Source organism: Chamaea fasciata, unplaced genomic scaffold (genome assembly GCF_029207755.1).
Source record: "Chamaea fasciata isolate MVZ Bird 193981 ecotype frontalis unplaced genomic scaffold, bChaFas1.0.hap1 SCAF_12, whole genome shotgun sequence".
Lineage (NCBI taxonomy): Eukaryota > Metazoa > Chordata > Aves > Passeriformes > Sylviidae > Chamaea > Chamaea fasciata.
This window is the reverse complement of record NW_027094097.1, coordinates 20,927,565-20,945,616: the sequence shown is the minus strand read 5'-3', so window position 1 is coordinate 20,945,616 and position 18,052 is coordinate 20,927,565. Positions and strand designations below refer to the sequence as shown.

Sequence of the window (18,052 nt, the reverse complement as noted above, 5' to 3'; positions counted from 1 at the left end):
TAAGACCTCAGGAAACATCTTTTTTCTCTGCCCGACCCCAAAATGAGGTAGGTGGGGGATGTCCCAGAGACAGCTACAGATGTGCCCACCCAGAGTAAGCTCCCAGAGTCCTTACTTGATGGTCAGGATCACAGGCGTAGGAGATCCAGCCACACGGAACTGGAATGGTTCCTCAAACCGCCCCAACACGGCGGCATCCAAGGAGATCTGAATAGTCTGGATCCCACCTGGTGCAATGAGGCCCTCCTCGGGTACAAACTTGAAGCAGCAGCCCACTTCCGTGTTTGAAGGGATATAGGTGAAGGGAGCATCAAGAACTCCTTTGTTCATCAGTTTCACCTGCAGCAGCAAGAAAACAAAATGCAAGTACACGTGAAATCTTCCCTTCTTGGGAGTCATTTTCTAATGGCGCAATTAACACCCAGAAAAGGCAGAAGATGCTTTGTGCTGCTGGACGGCAGAAGTCAAAAAAATACAACAGGACAAGTTCTGCCTTTGGGTTTTCATGCGAAGCTCACATAACTCCACATAACTGGAGTCACCCTGGGGTTATCCCACGGACACAGAGCAGTCCACCTCTGGTCAGTAGCACCAAGCTCATTCAGACCTGGCCCTGAGAGCAACGTGGGGTGATTGCAGCTGCGTAGTGAATCACCACAGAGCTGCTGCTGCCCCAGTCAGCACAGCTCCAGCAGTACCGTATCTACGCATTTACCTTTTCCCATACCGTGAAAACAATACACTGAGAAGGAGGCATCAACATCAAAATGTACAGACAGCGCCATCTTTTGGTAAGAAAACTCAACGTGTCTTTCCCTTCCACAACCAAACTTCTGAAAGTGTCTGGCATGATGTAGTGCCTCGTTTTCTGCCTCTTTCAGTTGCTCTCTCTTTTTTTTTTGCAAACTTGACCCCCAACAGGGGGGAGGCAAATAGGTAGAAAAATCTTTTGCTTTATTCCCAGGAACACTTTTCTCTTTGTAGAGCCAGAGATGCACCAAGCCTGAAGTGTGGTGAGGGATTGGACAGCAAGGGAAAGAATCCTCAAGCCCTTTGCAAGGGCCTGCACTGAGCCAGGAGGCTGGATGGCTTTCCTGTGACTTCCAGGAATGAGCAGGAGACACTTGACTAAAAATTGTTTGCGGTGGACTGAAGCTCAAATGTAGCCAGCTTGTCCCAGCTGCTTCCGAACAGCCCAGTACAAAGGTGCCTTGTGTCTGGTGCTGCCACAAAAGCCTCTGAACAGCTTTTTGACCCAGCGTTGGGTCAAAAGGGGTTGTTTTGCAGGAAGCCTCCCAGCTGATCCCTATGGAAGGCTGCCCAAAAGAAGGGACTGGGGCTTCATGAACAACAGACACATTTTTCTGGAACACCCCCTTCCCCCCCGCGCCCAGATTTGACCAGTACATCAGCTATTCCCTGCTCACAACTGCCCAGGTTGCCAGGAATTCCACAGGTCCACCAGGCTTGCTGCTGCCTCAGGAGCCATCAGGATCCATCCCAACCCCTGGTGCTCACCTCATGGGTGTGGGCGGTTTTGACAAAAACTTCCCCAAGGTTCAGGGTATCACAGCTGAGTTCAACCAAGGGTCTGCGGCCTTCCCCTCTGAGGCGCAGGGCCAGCCTGCTCTCACGGCCTGGGGAGAGATGTCCATTTCAGTACAATAATTCCCTCTGTTCTACTGGATTTTCCAGGCTGCCTCAATGCTAGACCCTGATTCTGAGCTGCATGCAACCAGCTCTTGATGCTGCAGCAGAAGATATGGACCCTTCTCTTCCCTCAGGAGATATCCCCTGGGGCTGACTTGCAATTTCTAACCCATTCCTTGGGCTGGTTTCCAATTTTAGCCACCAGTTTGCTGAGTTTAAAACATCTCTGGTGTCCTGTAGCAACAGGCCAAGGAGTGACAGGTATAAATTGAAAGAAAGGAAATTTAGGTTAGATATTGAGAAGAATTTTTTTACTGTGAGGTGGTGAGACGCTGGAGTAGGTTCCCCAGGGGAGTTGTGGAGGTTCCAGCCCTGAAAGTGTTGAAAGCCAGGCTGGATGGGGCTTGGAGCTACCTGGTCTAGTGGGAGGTGTCCCTGCCCATGGCAGGGGCCTTGGCACTAGACAGTCTTTGAGGTCCGTTCCATCCTTAACATACTATGACTCTAGGGTTTCCTCCCCATGCACTTAGAGGAGCTTTGAAATCCATTCGGTGAAGGCACAAAGCTCACGAAGACTTTGGCAATTGCTACCTGGCAAACTGCCAGGCAACAACTGCCAAACCACCTGGCCCAGCAGCACAGGACTGCTGTCCTCCACTTCTGACACTCGGCACTGTGTTCTGTTTGCACAGACTGAGAGCTGCAAGGTGACAATTCCCACACAGGGAGAGAAGCAGGTGCTGGCCAAGGGTGGTCCTTCTACCAACACCCTGGGCTCAGCGGGGCTCCGCCTCCGCTGGCCTGGTGGTGTCTGGAGGTGATCCAGGCTCAGGGAGCACATTTCTAACTCAGTTCCGACTGCCTGATGGTGGATCCACGTCAAATGGACCCATCCTGGAGGTCAGTGGTCTAGAGGGGCTTAGTGCTTGTTCACTAAAGCTGTTCTGCTCTGCAGCTCCTTGGCCTTTGAGGAAATGCTGGCAAAGCTGTGCCATGAAAACATCTCCCTGCACTGCCTGGGTTGTTCTGGGATCAGCAATCCAGACACAGGTGTTCCGAGCCCTGGCCTTGCATGGGAGACTCCCTGGAAGCTGCAGGGACACTGGGGATGTGCCAGCACTGCCCTGCTGACCAGGAACTCTTCCCAGCAGTTACATGGGAGCCCAGTGGGCTCAGGCTTGCTCCATGGCTTCACTGTGGGTGAGAGAAGCAGGGGAAAGGAGCTGTACCTGAGATGTCACAGTAGGCCACACTCTGATACTCCAGTGCTTCCAGGGGTTTAAAGGTCACCTTGATTTCAGCCGAACAACGTGGCCCAATCTCTCCCTCCTGAAACAGAAAGAGACAGAAAAAGATTTATCTTCAAACTTCACACTTCTTGTTTTCAACCACTCCTCTAAGCCTTTCTTTAGAGCATCAGTGATGAGCGAACAACATAAGGAGCCCAAGGAAACACTCTAAACCCAGCTCAACACACCACTGGGCGCTCTCAATGCTCAGCTGATCAGCCCCCACTCTCCACAATGTTCCTGCTGCTCTGACACAAGCTCCTGGTCACATCATGCTGCAGTCAGCTACAGTGGTACCTAACTGCCATTGTGCACTGGTGGCTCTTGGCCTTAGATGGGCCATAGGAGTAACCAAGAACACGATCCCCTTCCTTGGAAAGAAAAATATTAGTTTAACCTTTTTTCAAAGAAAGCAGAGGTTGGGATTATTCTAGGATTTACTCCAGGATGAGAAGGGATTTTGCACTGTGCAGACACCAGGCATTCATCATCTCTCACAATGCCAATACTCAGAATCAGGGCTCTGGCTGATGGGAGGACATGGGCGTTTGCTTGCATAAACAGAAAAAGAAAAGGTTTACTGTCCCCGTGTGCAAGAGAACTCAAAATGCCCATTATAACCTCCCACCCTTGTGTCCAGGCTCACAGATGACACTGGGAGACTCACAAACAGTGCGAGTCGTGGTTAGAGGAAGGGACAGGCATTTCTACGATTAACCTTGGGCTGAATTTGGCCTCCTTTTCCCAGCGAACCCTTGCATGCTTCAGGTCAATCCGTGAACTGGCAGTGCTCCAACACCCTCCGCTGAACCCCACGCAGCAGCACGTGTCGGGGGAGCCCCTACCTACAAAAACTGGTCCCTGTGGACACTTCAAGGACACGGAGTGCCCTGAGCTCGAGCCCTGGCAGCAGAGCTCAGCTTTGTCAGGCTCCCAGCCCTGCCTTGAGCCTGCAGGGCAGAAATACTTTCAGCAGTGAGCTCTGCAGCCGCACCAGAAACTCCATGTCCTCCCTCTGAGCACACCGAGCCAGCTGAGGACCTGCTGAGTGACCGCACCCGGGGGAAGGGGCGGGGGTAGGGTGGGCGGGAGGAGGAAGAGGAGGAGGAGGAGGAGAAGGAAGAGGAGGAGGAAGAGGAGGAGGAAGAGGAGGAGGAGGAAGAAGAGGAGGAGGAGGAGAAGGAGGAGAAGGAGGAGAAGGAGGAGAAGGAAGAGGAGGAGGACGAGGAGAAAGAGAAGGAAGAGAAGGAAGAGAAGGAAGAGAAGGAAGAGGAGGAAAATGAGGTTCTCAGCTATCACTTACCATTGGCTCAATGAAAACAAAAGTCATTGGAGAACAGCAGGGGGTCTTCTTGCACCTTTGCCTTCTCCTCCTGGACCTTTTGGCTCAGGAGGGCGGTGCGATTTTCACAAAAGCCCTTCACCTTCTTTATTTTTTTCTCCTCCATGAAGTCTTCCATCCAGACCTTTGGTGGTGGCTCCAGCAAATCACACTGCCTGCAGCCGCAGGGAGAGACAAAGCCAGCAGGTCATTTAATGAGCCGCATATTTGCAGAGAGAAGCGGAAGTGCGGGAGAGCAAAGCACTTGGGGAGGAGCGGCAGCTCCCCAGCAAGGGCTGACCCCAAGCCACGAGGGTCCCAATTGGATCAGAAGATAACTTGTTGTGCACTAGCTCAGCAGGTAGCTTTACTCCACACTTGCAAGCTCAGGAGAGCTTTGGAAAGCCAGCATCCCTCAAGAGAGTCTCCTGCCTCAAAGCCTCTGCCAAAACTTAGGGAGAATCCACCAGCCACCTCAGCTGGCTTTTCCTACAACTGAGCTGCTCGGGGGAGGCAGATAAAGATCACGGAGCACCCACTGCAGGACTTCCCTGGGAAAGGGAGACGAAGCTGGGTTGTGGTTACGTGTTACCAGCATCGCTCTTTTTTTCTTCCATTTTGGACCTGCCCTGTTCCCTACTCTGCCTTTCACAAGAGCATCCCAGAGCACTTCCAAAGGAAATTGATGAATTCAGGCACCGCATCCCTTCAGTGACATCCAAGGTTTTATATGCATGAAAACAGAGGCTGTGAGAGGGGAAGGGACTTCTTGGTGCAGGAGACAGACAGCAAACTCCTGGAGAGATCATCTTTTCAGGATCCAGAGCTTTTTGGGTCCCATCCCAGTGCATGGTAGTAGAATGGCCAGAGAGGGAAAGGATCCTGCACTAGCTCCTCTCATAAAAAAAAGTCCTCTCTGCTCTGAGATCTCAAAAGCATCTCTGACAGCAGGAGAGTAGGCCTTAGAGCTAACACCATCCCTAAGACTGGAAGTAAGGAAAAACAAAATGTCCTGGTGACAGGCTAGGACACAAACTGGCATGAAAATAAATGTAATTGGAAAAAAGTATTACGAAGAAAAGAAGGGTAGTGGTAGTAAGTGAATCCCTTCTAAGGGGAAATGAGGGCCCTGTATATCGAGCGGATCTGTTCCACAGGGAAGCCTGCTGCCTCCCTGGGATCCAGGTACTGGATATCACCAGGAGATTCCCTAAGAACTAAAAGAACTTCATCTGTTCACCACTGTCTGGGGGTACAGTGACTGTGAAATAACAGAGTTTTCAACATTCAGTGAAACAAGGAGGGGCATCAACAAAACTTCCACTCTGGTCTTCTGGAAGGCAGCCTTCGGCCTGTTCAAGAGATTGTTTTGGAGAGGACCTTGGGAAACAGCCTTTACAAACAAAGGGGTCCAGGAAGGATGGACATACTTCAAGAAAGAAGTCTTGAAGGCACAGGAACAGACTGTCCCTGTGTGCTGAAAGATGAGCTGACAGGGAAGACAACGAGCCTGGATGGGCAAGGAGATTTGGAAGGAACTAAGGGGAAAAAAGAGGGCGTATCGCCTTTGCAAAGAGGGGCTGGCAACTCAGGAAACGTTTAAGGATGTTGCCAGGTCATGTAGGAAGAAGATTAGGGAGGCAAAAGCCCAATTAGAACTTGAGGAAATCCAGTCATTGCAATCAACCTTTCCTTCCCAAAATGCCATCCTTGGTTGGAGTATAAATGGAACTGGAATGCTGTGCTGAGCTCCTGAAGCCCAGGGACACACACCCTAAGGCCAGGGATGCTTTACTTGGCCTAAACCATTCAAAATCACCAACACGCCCCTGAGGCCATGCATTAGTTTCAGTCTTGGGCCATGTATCTCACTGAAACGTATCTTTCAAACCAACCTCCTCTTCTCTTCATTGTCGGCTTCCTCAGTAGGAAACATCTTCCACTGGAAGTGGGCTGTGATGTTACTCCTGTTTCTGATGAACATGCTTGTGTGGCTTGATGTGGTGATGAAAGTCTTCTCAACCTTCATGGAATATGTGCTCAATCCAATGTTGACATCTGCAGCTTCTGCGCGAAGGAATGTGAAGAAACTTTCTTCACCTGGAACAAAGCAGAGTCTTTGCTCAGCTAGCTCAGTTGCTGATGGAAGCACAAGGAACAAAGCAAACCACAGGTCACGGAAGAAAGTGTCATAGCTTTTAAATGTATTAGCAGTTCCATGGATCAGTACATTTATCACGTCCTGACAGCTCTGTGTGTACTGCGTGAGGATGTCCTGGGCACCTCCTTAACCACCTTATTTCCAAGGTGTTTGTAGAGATTTGGCCCCAAGGTGACAGTATGTACAGTGGGATTTGTCAGATGTGCTCAGGTGACCCACTCAGACCACTGGGATTTCTGCATCAAAGTCCTTCAGGTGACACTGAGGAGCCCTGGTCAATCCTGGCTTGCCGAGGTCTCCCCTGCGCATCCCACGAGACTCCTGCCCCTCCTGATCCCTTGGATCCCTTGTTGCTGACAAGCAAATACGCCTGGGGGCATGTGGGCAGAAAAAGGAGACCCAGAGGAACAGGTGAAGTGACAGCCCACAGCAGGAGGGGACACAGGAGAGGAAACACAACCAGCCTGGCTTTGCAATATGACAAACCACTACAAAATGAACACCATAAAAATCATCATCATCGTCATCTTCCTGTCCAAACCCACAGCCCCATCAGTCTTGAAATATTTCATATTGTCCTGATCTCAAAAACCAAGATGGAGCATTTCAGGTTAAATACAAAAGGACAAGGAAAGATTAATAAGTACAGAGCAGCTTCTATATGAAGTCTGAATGGGATTCCTCAGTCTAGAAATCAAATGGGAGATGTGAGAGGTTTGCAACAGCATGAACGGCCTGGGAAATGGGGACGAGGAAAAATTTGTCTTGATTTGTCACCATACAGGAACTTGAGGGCCTGAAGATGTTATTAGGCAAAAACTACATGGATGTGTAGAGGGCAACATAGTAAAAGGGTCTGTGACAAGCCAGTGGAGAAGCGGCATACAGGACAGAGGTGTGCAAGAAATACACTGCATTGGAGAGAGTCTGATGGAGACCTCGCAGCTCACATACAGCACTGCCCAGGAGTAAAATAAAACTTCACCCAGGCGTAGCCACACAGTAGTGGAGAATCAGGGTTCCTCCTTCCTCCACTCTGCAACACCCAGCAAAACAGAATTCCAAAAATCTCAGCCCTGTTAGAGGGGATCCACTTTTTCAACCATTTAAACACCAGCTATTTCAGTTTTCTTTGGGGCAGAGCTGGAACAGAGGAGGTACATCTAGAGGGAATTGAGAGGGATGAACAGGGAGTGATGGTGGAGAACTGTCCTGTGTCCCGTGCGTTGCCCAGCACTCACCTGTGCAGCGCGCCACCAGGGACCCAAAATGGTCACCGCACGTCAGCGGGTGAAATCCCACTGTCACCTGCATGGTGTGACCAGGGCCCAGAATTCCTTCGGCTGGAACCACGGAGAAAGGACTGCAACACAAAGAGAGGGATCAGGACTTGGGGGGACATCTGGCCATGACATTCTTTCTGCAGTGCAGGTCACTTCAGCTCACTTGGGCAAGCAGGGAGCAAACAAACTACGGCCAAGACAGACAGAACAGCCAGGATCAGAAACAGCTACTGACCCACTTCTGAGGAGATCCAGCCCTCAGAAGATCCTGTCGGATAAAACGACCTAATCTCCCCCATACTCTGCATCCAGCCTTCTGACTGCCAGCAATCCCATCAGAGAATGGTTTGTGAAAAGCACAGAGAGAGTTAAGAGCTATCTGCATCCATAACTCGACGCTGACTGCCTCAGGAATTTCTCATTTCCTGCTACCTATAAACTTCCTCTCAAGAGATGCAAATGTTAGGGCACTATCTCTCTTGTGAGATTACAGCCTAGGAATCAGACAGGGAGAAGGAACTTTCTATTGAAGACCACGGAATAACTACTGTTGAATTTGCAGCGTGGCTCTTTGGTTTATTTTACCTTGAAAAGATCCTGAATTAGCACATTTTGTCAGCATTTCAATGAAAGCTGCTCTACAAAAAGGAGCAATCAAAACTCTGAAAGAGTGCAAATGCAGATTAGAGCAATACAGTGACATGGAAACAAGACCCAAACGGAGGATGCCATTTACAATCTGAAGGATCCAATCCCAGCCATATGAAGCACCATTAGCAGGAGCACATCGAGGAGGCAGAACAGGAGGGTTTTGTGTATTTACCAGCAGTGCAGTCTGGGGCCCTGGGTTGTCATCCAGGCTGGCAACTGTTTGCTTGGCTCACCAGACAAACTCTGCGCAATGTGTTGGAAATAATTACGCAAATGTCTTGGTGCACTTTGGATGTAACAGGAGCAATTAGGATTGGTCACCAGGTGAACAGTTCTTGCCTGACAAACACAAGACTCCGTGCTTTGATGCTCAGGGACAGCTCAGGTGAAATGTGCTTCTGCCCAGAAGTTGCTGGGCTTTGTGCTCTTCCACAGCCCCACTGAGGAAACAAAAGTTCCTCAGTGCTTTGCTGGTGGTCAATCTGTGCACAGAAAGGGTGTTCTGGGGAGTTTGGTGATGAACTTATCACACACAAAAATATAGAGAACATCTGGCAAGCTGAATTTCATTCATGTCAGTAGTGACAGCTGATGAACTTGCTTCAGGTTCTGCTCACTAAGGACCTATTGCTGCAGTTATGGGCCTGACCTGCTCCATTACCACTAGTGAGAACATCACTAGTGGCTGATGGAGAAGCCTTGGGCCAGCAATGTTTATGTGCTGGATGTGAGACTTTGGGGAGAGAGGAGGAAAGACAAGGCCCCAGCAGCCCCGGAGCCCGATTACTGTACGAGCTCCCACATCTGCCCCGAGGGTGAGCCAGCACTGCTGCAGGTCTCTGCTGGGGCTTGGGGGATCGGTGCCTGGTGTGGGCAAGGCACAGGATTTTTTTCTTATTGTTTTGTCAGGAATTTTGCCAGAAAGAGAAGCTGCCAGTTAAGGGAGTCCCTGGCCACACTTCAGCACTCCCCTTCCCTTCCCTTCCCTTCCCTTCCCTTCCCTTCCCTTCCCTTCCCTTCCCTTCCCTTCCCTTCCCTTCCCTTCCCTTCCCTTCCCTTCCCTTCCCTTCCCTTCCCTTCCCTTCCCTTCCCTTCCCTTCCCTTCCCTTCCCTTCCCTTCCCTTCCCTTCCCTTCCCTTCCCTTCCCTTCCCTTCCCTTCCCTTCCCTTCCCTTCCCTTCCCACTCCTGCCCCATGTTACATACTCCTGCCCTCAGATGGCAGGATGTGAATAACACTCCTGGGAGTGACCTCAGGGGTTGCGTGAGAAAGAAGATATCTTCTTATTTTCAAATTACCAGGAGAAGAGGATCCAGCCAAGTTTCAGTTGTCAGGGCTGAAAAACTGAGTGCAAATCAGCCCTTGCATCTCCTACATCCCACCCCAGGCTGTACCCACCAGACTCCCCTGTTCCTGCTGGAGCAGTCATCTCTCATATAGACCTGGCTCCCCAAGACCCAAGGACACAAGCTCTACAGTTAAACTTAACTCCTCTGAATTTCAGTCAACATCACTAAGCTGTTCCCTGAGCCCACATATAAGAAGGACTGTGAAGGAGACATCCCTGACGCTATAATAACCAAATGAAAACCACTGCCAAGAGATGGGGCTGGCAGGATAAATTTTGGCCTTTTATGGCTTGATTAGAGCAATATAGTGAGTTAATTGTCAGCTGTTCCTTAAGATAGTTCTCATCCTGTTAGATCTACCCTTTCAATGAATCACTACTGCACCCGACAGGCAGAAAAGATAAGGTCATGGAGGGGTTTTAATAGGTCTTCTTCGGCTTTTTAACTAGTCCATTTGTATGTTTGTTTCCTTGTATGGCATCTAAAGACAACTCCAGATCTCCCAATGGCCCCTTGCAATCCCCGGACACTGGTCTTGCTTTGAGCAGCGTATTTGCTCGGACAATTTCCAGAGGTCCCCTCTAGAGAAAGTTATTCTATACTTTTATCTTCTAAATCAGCCCAATTGCTTTTCACATAGTCACTAAATGTCTCATGTTTCTAATACACCTGTGCCTATGCCTATGGGCATGTGGTGTATTGATAGGCCTTGGAGGAGCTTGACATTTATGAAAGTTCCCAATGAAGAATTCATGATCTTTTGGCAAACATTTAACACAAACCAAAATGAAAAAACAGCAGAAACACAGGAACTTCAGAATATATAAAATGAGATCTCAATGAAAGGGGGCACGACCTTATTCAGAGATTTAAAGCACGTGTTTGAAATTTTAAACCGGCTTTCAAAGGTTCATCGTGGAACAGAAGAGGGGACTGATGCCCTCAGCTGACAAGGGAAATCAGATCAGCTTTAAGTAACAGGAACTGCACCGGCTGCCTGCAACACAGCTCATGTTGGGCATCTGATGCAGGCACCACTGGAAAGCCATGTGCCTGTGTCCTCCCAGAGAATGGGTCTGTTTGGCTGACAGTGGTGAGTACCCATTTCAGAAGCTGCTTGTGCTCAGGAGGGCGCAAGCCAGCAACTAACATGTTCCAGCACCCCCCAGGAAATCTGGGGCAGAGAAAGCTCAAAGGCTGCATCCTGCTAAGAACACTGAAAGCAAGAGCAGATGCCATCCATCCTGCCCATTTCCAGCCGGCGACGCAGGGCAGCAGCTCCCATGCTCTGGTTCCTTTTGTTGTTCTTTCCCAACTCTGTTATCCCCCAAAGGTGTTTTGCACAAGGACAGATGAGCTGCCTCACCTCTCGGTGCTCAGCTGGTAATGAGCTGCCACACTACCACAATTCTGAATCAGCAGACTCTTGCGGGTGCTGCCCTTGACCGGACACTTTGAGAAGTCCAGCTCGTCTGGGAAGTCCAGGATAGCTCGGGCAGGGATGGCCCGAATTGGCACAACTATCCTTTCCTCTCCACTGACGCAGACGAGCTCATGGGAATAAACCTGCAGGAAAAGAAACTGTCTCAGCACAGGTCATTTGGTGCCATCTCCATGGCAGAAGAAAAGCCATTTCCTATATCCCTTCAAGGGTATCAATTTACCTATTCCACCCCCAAATGAACAATAAGTTCTACTAATATCTCACATTTTAAAGGCAGCAGTGCACTTTGCAAAACCTATCTCAGTGGCATTAAGCTCTTGTGTCACTTGGGTCATACAGACAAGTGCCCAGGGCCACCATAATTTTTACTCTCAATTTTAATGATGTTAAATAATTCCTAAGTCCCTTCTAAGGAACATGGAGCTAGGGAACACAGGACATTCCTCCTTAGGTTACTATATTCCCACTGATTGAGAATAGGACAAAGTGTTAAACTGAATCTAAGCAGCAAAAGGAAACTGAGAGAACAGCTGCACCCAAAGAGATCCTGGACCTCTGGCCTGGTGTAGAAATATCTGTTTGCTCAGAACTCCCCTCTAACTTTGCCTCTCCAACCAAGTCACGAGAAGAACAGTGCTAAGAGGTAGCAGGATGCTGTTGCAAAGAGCCTCTCTTTGTTTCCCTGCAAGGCCTCCTCCCTTCCATGCCATGTCCTAAACCCCTCTGTATGAACGAGCCTCCAGATCACAGCGCTGAGAGCAGACTTGCCAGGGCCTCGGCACTGGTGTTCAAACTATCACGCAAAAGCACAATTGGCATGGAATGGGCGCCAGCTGACAGAGCAGCCACAGTGACAGGCATGAAGACAGAGCCGCAGCAGTGTCGCTGCCACCGGCTCTGGGCCCACAGGTCTGCCTGCCTGCAGGCTGTACCTGCCCTACACGAGCTCTTTCAGGCAGGTGTCCAAGTCCCCTGCAGCTCACCAAGCTCCTGCTGACTAAGGGCACCTAGAGCTCAGTGTGCCTGTGCCAGGCTGGGCCCACGGGCACAGCACATCCTCTGCCCTGGCCTTGCAGCCGTATCATGGTCAGCTGTGCTCTGGGACAGCACAGCCGCAAGGCTGGAGAACAGAGGGTGTGAAAAAGCACCGTCCTTGCTCCAGCCCCGGGTGAGGCAGGGAAGCTGTTGCCCGTCAGGAAGGCGGAAAGCTCTCTGACCTCTTTGTTCCTCTAGTACTTTGCAGAATAATGAAACCCCTTCCACTATACCTAGAGATGGCCAGACATCTATCAACACCCCTCTACCGTTTGCCTACTGTTCCCTGGGCATCTTTCTTCCCTTGGGAATGCTCAGAGGAATGTGCAGCGAGGGGAAGCAGGGCCTGTCAGGCCTGGGTGCAGGGCCTGACAGCACATGCCAAGCTGGGACTGGCTGCAGGCTGCCTGCCCACGGCCTGGAGCCAAGCTCACAGCATGGGCTGTACCCAGAGTGCAGGGACAACAATGGCTTTGGAGATAATTCTGTGTTTTGGCTCCTCCAGTCTCACCTTGTTCTCGTCAGGAGTGAAGTGGACGCGCACATCGGTAATGGCGCCTCCTGGCACGGCACGGCATGCATCACTGGGGCCCGCCAGCTGGAAGTAAGGTGAGCTCTCCATGGAGACCTGCACCCCCTGAAGATTCTGCAGGAAAGACATGGAACCATGATTTTGCCACTTGAGGAAACAGGACAAGAGGAGACCTGTCCATGCCCTGGTGACGTCCTTCCTTGACCCCTTTTCCAAAGCCCTTTCTGCTGTGGAGGTACAGGCACAGAATTCCCAAGGGTGAACTTGAATCCCTTCTGTCTGGCTCCAGCATTTTGGCCAGGGGCAGTAGGGCAGTGCCTGGTGGGAAGGAAGGGCCGAGCAGGTCAGCACCGGCAGGATGGAGACAAGAGCACCTGAACCAAATCATCTGCATATTCAACAGGGCAAAAAACCTGCTGATTTCTGCCTGCACACAGCTATGCAGTCGTGTTCCACGGAGGGAATGGGCTACCTGAAAGCGTAACAGCACATTCTCCTGCGGGGAGGAAGAAATTCCTTTCTAGCAGGTCAGCTTTGGATAGGGCAGTTCTGGGGGATACAGTCATGCAGGCAGAGCAGCAAGAGAGGAGACCAAACACTGTGGCCTTACTGGGAACAAATGCAAACCTGAAAAGCAAAAGAAGGAACACAGCAATCCCTAAAAAAGGGAGATGACAAAGAGAATTTAAAGCGCCAGTAAAGCAGCAAGGAAGAATCATCAACTGATTACAGCAATCACCTCCCCGAAAGTGATGGAAACACAGACAGGTTGTGCCTGTTGACTGCGGGCTTCAAAGGCATTTTCCTCCTGGAGAAACCTTGCAATTCTTTAGGGGAATGGTCTCTCGCCTTTTGACCCTTCTGGAATTTCCTCCCTACATGTCCACACCTAATTGGCTGAATGCCAGGACCCTCCCAAAATAGGAGACTAGATAAGACCCCTGGATTTCTTTGTTCTCTCTCTTTTGGCCCCTGGACCCCTTTGAGAAATAAACGACTTGGAATAATCTGGGGGTAAGAGCCTCTTTTGAAATCTTTTGTCCTGTCCCTTCGGAGATATTCCTCCAAAGCCTCTCCAGAGCTAGCCCTGGGGAGGGGGGCCGGGCCTGCGGGGGGAATATTTCAAAACATGACCAGCACTGACTCACAGTGTGGTTTCAGTATTAAAAGCCAACCTTGGCTCTCCAGGGGTTCTTGCTGCCTGTGCAGGCAAGCTGGGCTGCTGGGCATTCCCGCTTGCAGCCAGCAGGCCAAGTTCTGCTCTCTGGGATACACAGACACAGCAAACATGCATTTTCAACACATAGATATCAACCCCTGAGCACCAAAATGCTCTCAAAAAGTCTAAACCAGATGATTTTGAGTCCTTCCTGTCTCTTCCCACCAGCCCACTCTTGGCACAAGCCTCATTTAAGAAAATGTTTCCCTGACTGAAATTCAAATGGTCTCAGTTTTCCCCTTTAGAGTCCAACACGACTGCTGACGTTTTTCAACTTTTTCCCTCTCAGCTCTCTTGGGAAACTGCAAAACAGGAGCACATGGCTTTGGATGTGCTGTGGTTCTCCAAAGGGAAAGCAGAGCACCATGCTGCTTTTGGAAAACCTGAGCAGAGCTGGATGAAGCTTAGCAGGAGCCTGAAGTGGCACCTAAAGGCCTCCTACTGCTTCTGCTACATCAATCTGATTCCAGGGCTGTTTCAGAACATTTCCTGCCGTGCCAGTGCCACTAATGATAGTGATTCCAGCAGAAAGCGTAGACGACTCAGCCCCTGAGCTTTGACTGTGAGCTGCACAAAGGGAGCCAAACAGGCTGAGAGAGGCAGAAATTCCTACCAGGAACCAAGATTAACCAAGGAGACACAAGATGTGGTATAGACTCAAGCAAAGCATGAGAGCAGGTAAGAACTGTACAACCCTCAACATTCCTATCAATCAGAGCTTTCAAAAGAAGGAAACTCCTTTGGGATAGATACTGTCAGCCCATGGGCAAAATCAGGGGAGAGTTCCCAGCACAGGAAGATTTCCACCATCGTGCAGAACAAGATGCTGAGACATTTTCTTCTGGATGTGCTGCAGCAGATAACTTGCTTTGCTGTACACTATGGGAATTACACCACTCTTCCAGCACAGTGTTAACACTCCATGTCCCAGCACTTACCTCGCCCTTATTCATGAGAGACACCACCATTTCATAGACCTCATGAACGACAAAGTTCTGAAATACCACCTCTGGTGGGGAAACGCGAAACGATCTCTTTTTCCGGGGAGTTGATGACAGCTGGAGAGGCAAGAGAGAGCAGGGAGACGTTCAGCTGCTGGGAGGAAGGTTCATGAAGGAGGATCTTACACTGATCCCCACTGAAGTACAGACTCATGGCGAGCACCTCTGCCCAGGCCACACTAGGGAAACAGTAGCTCACCCACCTCTGCTCTCAGCTGATCAAGAGCTGCAGGGCCACAGAGAGCAGGCTCAAGCCAAGCTGCTCTTTTGGCACCTATTTCTCCGGGTTTCCTTCTCCAGAATGCCAGGCAGCACTTACCTTAAGCACTGCCCTGTGCCCATGAGGTCACAGAGCTCTGGGGCACTGACTGAGGACTCACGGAGGAAGTAAAACCCATAAATTTACATCAGACTCCATGGGAAACAATTTTGGGATGTCCGTTGTTCTGAGACAGGGAAACTGAGGCCCACACAACTGCAAATATCTTTTTTTCATCTAGAACTTAGACATCAGTAAGAAGAGAACAGTACCAGAGGAGGTGTGAGAGATGAGGTGATATTTTGCTGAACAATGTCAAAAGGTTATTGTGATGGATGAGAATTGTTATGGAGTTATAAGTTGTTGGCTATAGAGTTGGAATGTTTAGTTAAAATCAGTTCAAGAGTTATAATGCTGTTTAGCAGTTTTGTCCACTCTGTATCCCTTACCCCAAAATCCCACTTACCTGATTCCGTCGCCTTTCCGTCGGGTCAAGCCGTTGCTGCTCCCTGGCATCACTGCTCTCCATTTCTGCTGCTGCTCTACCTGCCTGCACCCAGCCTGTCCCACTGGCTCGTTCCCTGCTTGCTCCACTTCCTACTACCTGTCGGATCCTCTTCCTCCTTCCTGCTGACAACCGGCCTGTCAGTCAGGCTGCTGCTGCCACCCTTATGGAAATTGAAAGAGCCCAGCTGCATGATGGGACCATATCAACACCAAGAGCCCCTGGCCGAAACGAGCCAACTCAAAATTTAAATCTGCCAAGGACAGCACTGGACTGACCATACCCAAGGGTATTTATGCCGAGGGTATTCATAGACAAGCTCTTCTATCTCACCATAACTTCCAAAGGACTTAAAGAGCGAGAGACCCCTGGACTCTAGAAGCCAAGAGGAGTTCTTTGGAATTGCCGTGAGCCGACAAGTCCCGCTCTGCAGCGCAGGCAGCACAGTGGATTGCACCTCCTTGTCAGCGGTGTGGACGAAAGGGAGCAGCAGCAGCGGCGGCGTAGGCCACTCCTGAAGACCCCTGCTTATTAATAAAGGCATTTAAAGGAGGAAACTGTGTCTCCTGCCATTTGTAACAGTTATTAAGTTAAAGAATGAAAGTTGTTGGTTCTGTGTGTTGTTTGTGGTTTGGATTTTTTCAGGTTGGTCTGTTGCATGCTGCTGTGAGCTGGGAGAAGGACGTGGTTGAAGACCTGACCAAAAGGAAGTAGGAGGAGAGGGGAGGGGACAGAAAGGTTGGTGGTCAGAGCGAATGGAAGTTCCCGAGTACCGTCCAACGGGAAAGGGGCCGGGGGCCGCCCCAGGCAGGTATAAAGGGTATAGAAAGATTGCCATTTTGCTGGAGGGTGTCTTTGTTCGTCTCCGGGGAGAGGGAGACACGCCCAGCTCAGTTGAATCGTTACTAATAAACAGCTTTCTTTTGCTTGGATGATTTTGTCCCCTTTAATTGTATTTAAAAGTTAGTGCATTGCTAGCAGAGGTAAAGGCAAAAGTAAAGTAACACAGAAGTTAGGAAAAAGACAAATGAGGTGATTGCTGAATGAGGATAAGGGTCAGTTCTTTTCTCAGCAAGTTGGCATCTCCTTTTTAAACGGGTGCTTTCTTGTAACCTGTTACTGCCATCTTATTTAATACCGTTGTAGAGCACATCTGGAATGACACAACAGCAACAAATGCTTCTGGAGCAGAGACCTTGCTTTGAGAAAACTCTCCCCTGCTTTGTCTGCCCTCTCCAGACACACTGCTGTCACTCCAGAGACACAAGCAGGAATCCTCCGTGACTTGACAGGAGGCACACTCTGCCCAAGGGAGTGGCTGCAGCACGCTGTCCCCTTAGTGGTGCCCTTCTCTGAGGTGTTCCCAACCCCCCCTCTCCAGGGCGATCCTTAACCACTTTGTTACACATCTCATGCTGCCAATTTCCTGCTCAACTGCCCACCTCGGTCACCTACCCGTTTGGAGTGGGCTTTATACTGAGCCAGTCCTGCAAGAAAAGCAGCTTTAAACACACCTCTAAGTAGGCACTGATCCACATAAAGCACATCCATTCCCCTCTGCCCAGGGTGAGTCCCCTGTACATCTGGCAGCCTGCAAAATCTAACACCACGTCAGGGTTCCAACCCAAAGCATGAATGCAATGAGTTTTGTTAAATCTGAAGTAATTACTGCAGCTACTCGGCCTTCAAAGGCCAACGCTGCCACTGTGGAGGGAATCCTATGACCCCAAGCATTTGCTGGTGACCGCACCTAAGCAAGAGGCGGCTGTTTCAGCAGGAGAATGGCAAATGGCAATTTTGTGCCTTTGCGTCCCCAGCCTTCCCCCCCTTGTTTTAGCAATGGCAGCTACACTCCAGCAAAGCCCAGCAGCTTCAGCAGAGGTTATTTGTGTTGGCTTAGTGCAGATCAGGACTCCAAGTCCACCACAAGCAGCAGTTTGCAATGGCAGGACCTGGACACTGAGATGTTTTGCTGGAGGCGAGCCTGTCACAAGCACACATCCTCTTCAAACTTCACAACAAACAGAAAGAAAAAGAGCAGGAAAAGGCTACCTTTTGACGACTCAGTCTCAAGATTTGAAATGGGCTAATGCTGGGCAGAATAGGCCTCCCAGTCCTGGCCTGAACCTTCCCCCTCAGGAATGTAGATGGAAGCAGCTGAAAGGCAAAAAAAAAAAAAAAAAAAAAAAAACCAACAAAAACAAACAAACAAAAAAAAAAACCAAAAACAAAACAAAACAAAACAAAAAAACCAACAAAAAAAACCCACACGCAGCAAGAGCCTCAGAGATGCCACTGTTCACATAGACTTTCTCTTGAACAAGCGGCACTGGTGAATAATTTGTGATCGCATG

The 18,052-nt window shown here is 49.9% G+C and overlaps 1 protein-coding gene across 1 annotated transcript in view; it reads right to left on the bottom strand.

Annotated features, from left to right (window-relative positions):
- Positions 1–18,052, bottom strand: part of LOC136296103 (hydrocephalus-inducing protein homolog) — a 195,479-nt gene that overhangs the window by 33,144 nt on the left and 144,283 nt on the right. The window contains 10 exon segments of the mRNA XM_066194927.1: positions 116–339; positions 1,519–1,637; positions 2,880–2,979; positions 4,298–4,436; positions 6,156–6,360; positions 7,663–7,784; positions 11,070–11,269; positions 12,694–12,810; positions 14,872–14,991; positions 15,660–15,820. Of these exon segments, the coding sequence (XP_066051024.1) occupies positions 116–339; positions 1,519–1,637; positions 2,880–2,979; positions 4,298–4,436; positions 6,156–6,360; positions 7,663–7,784; positions 11,070–11,269; positions 12,694–12,810; positions 14,872–14,991; positions 15,660–15,820 (1,507 nt within the window).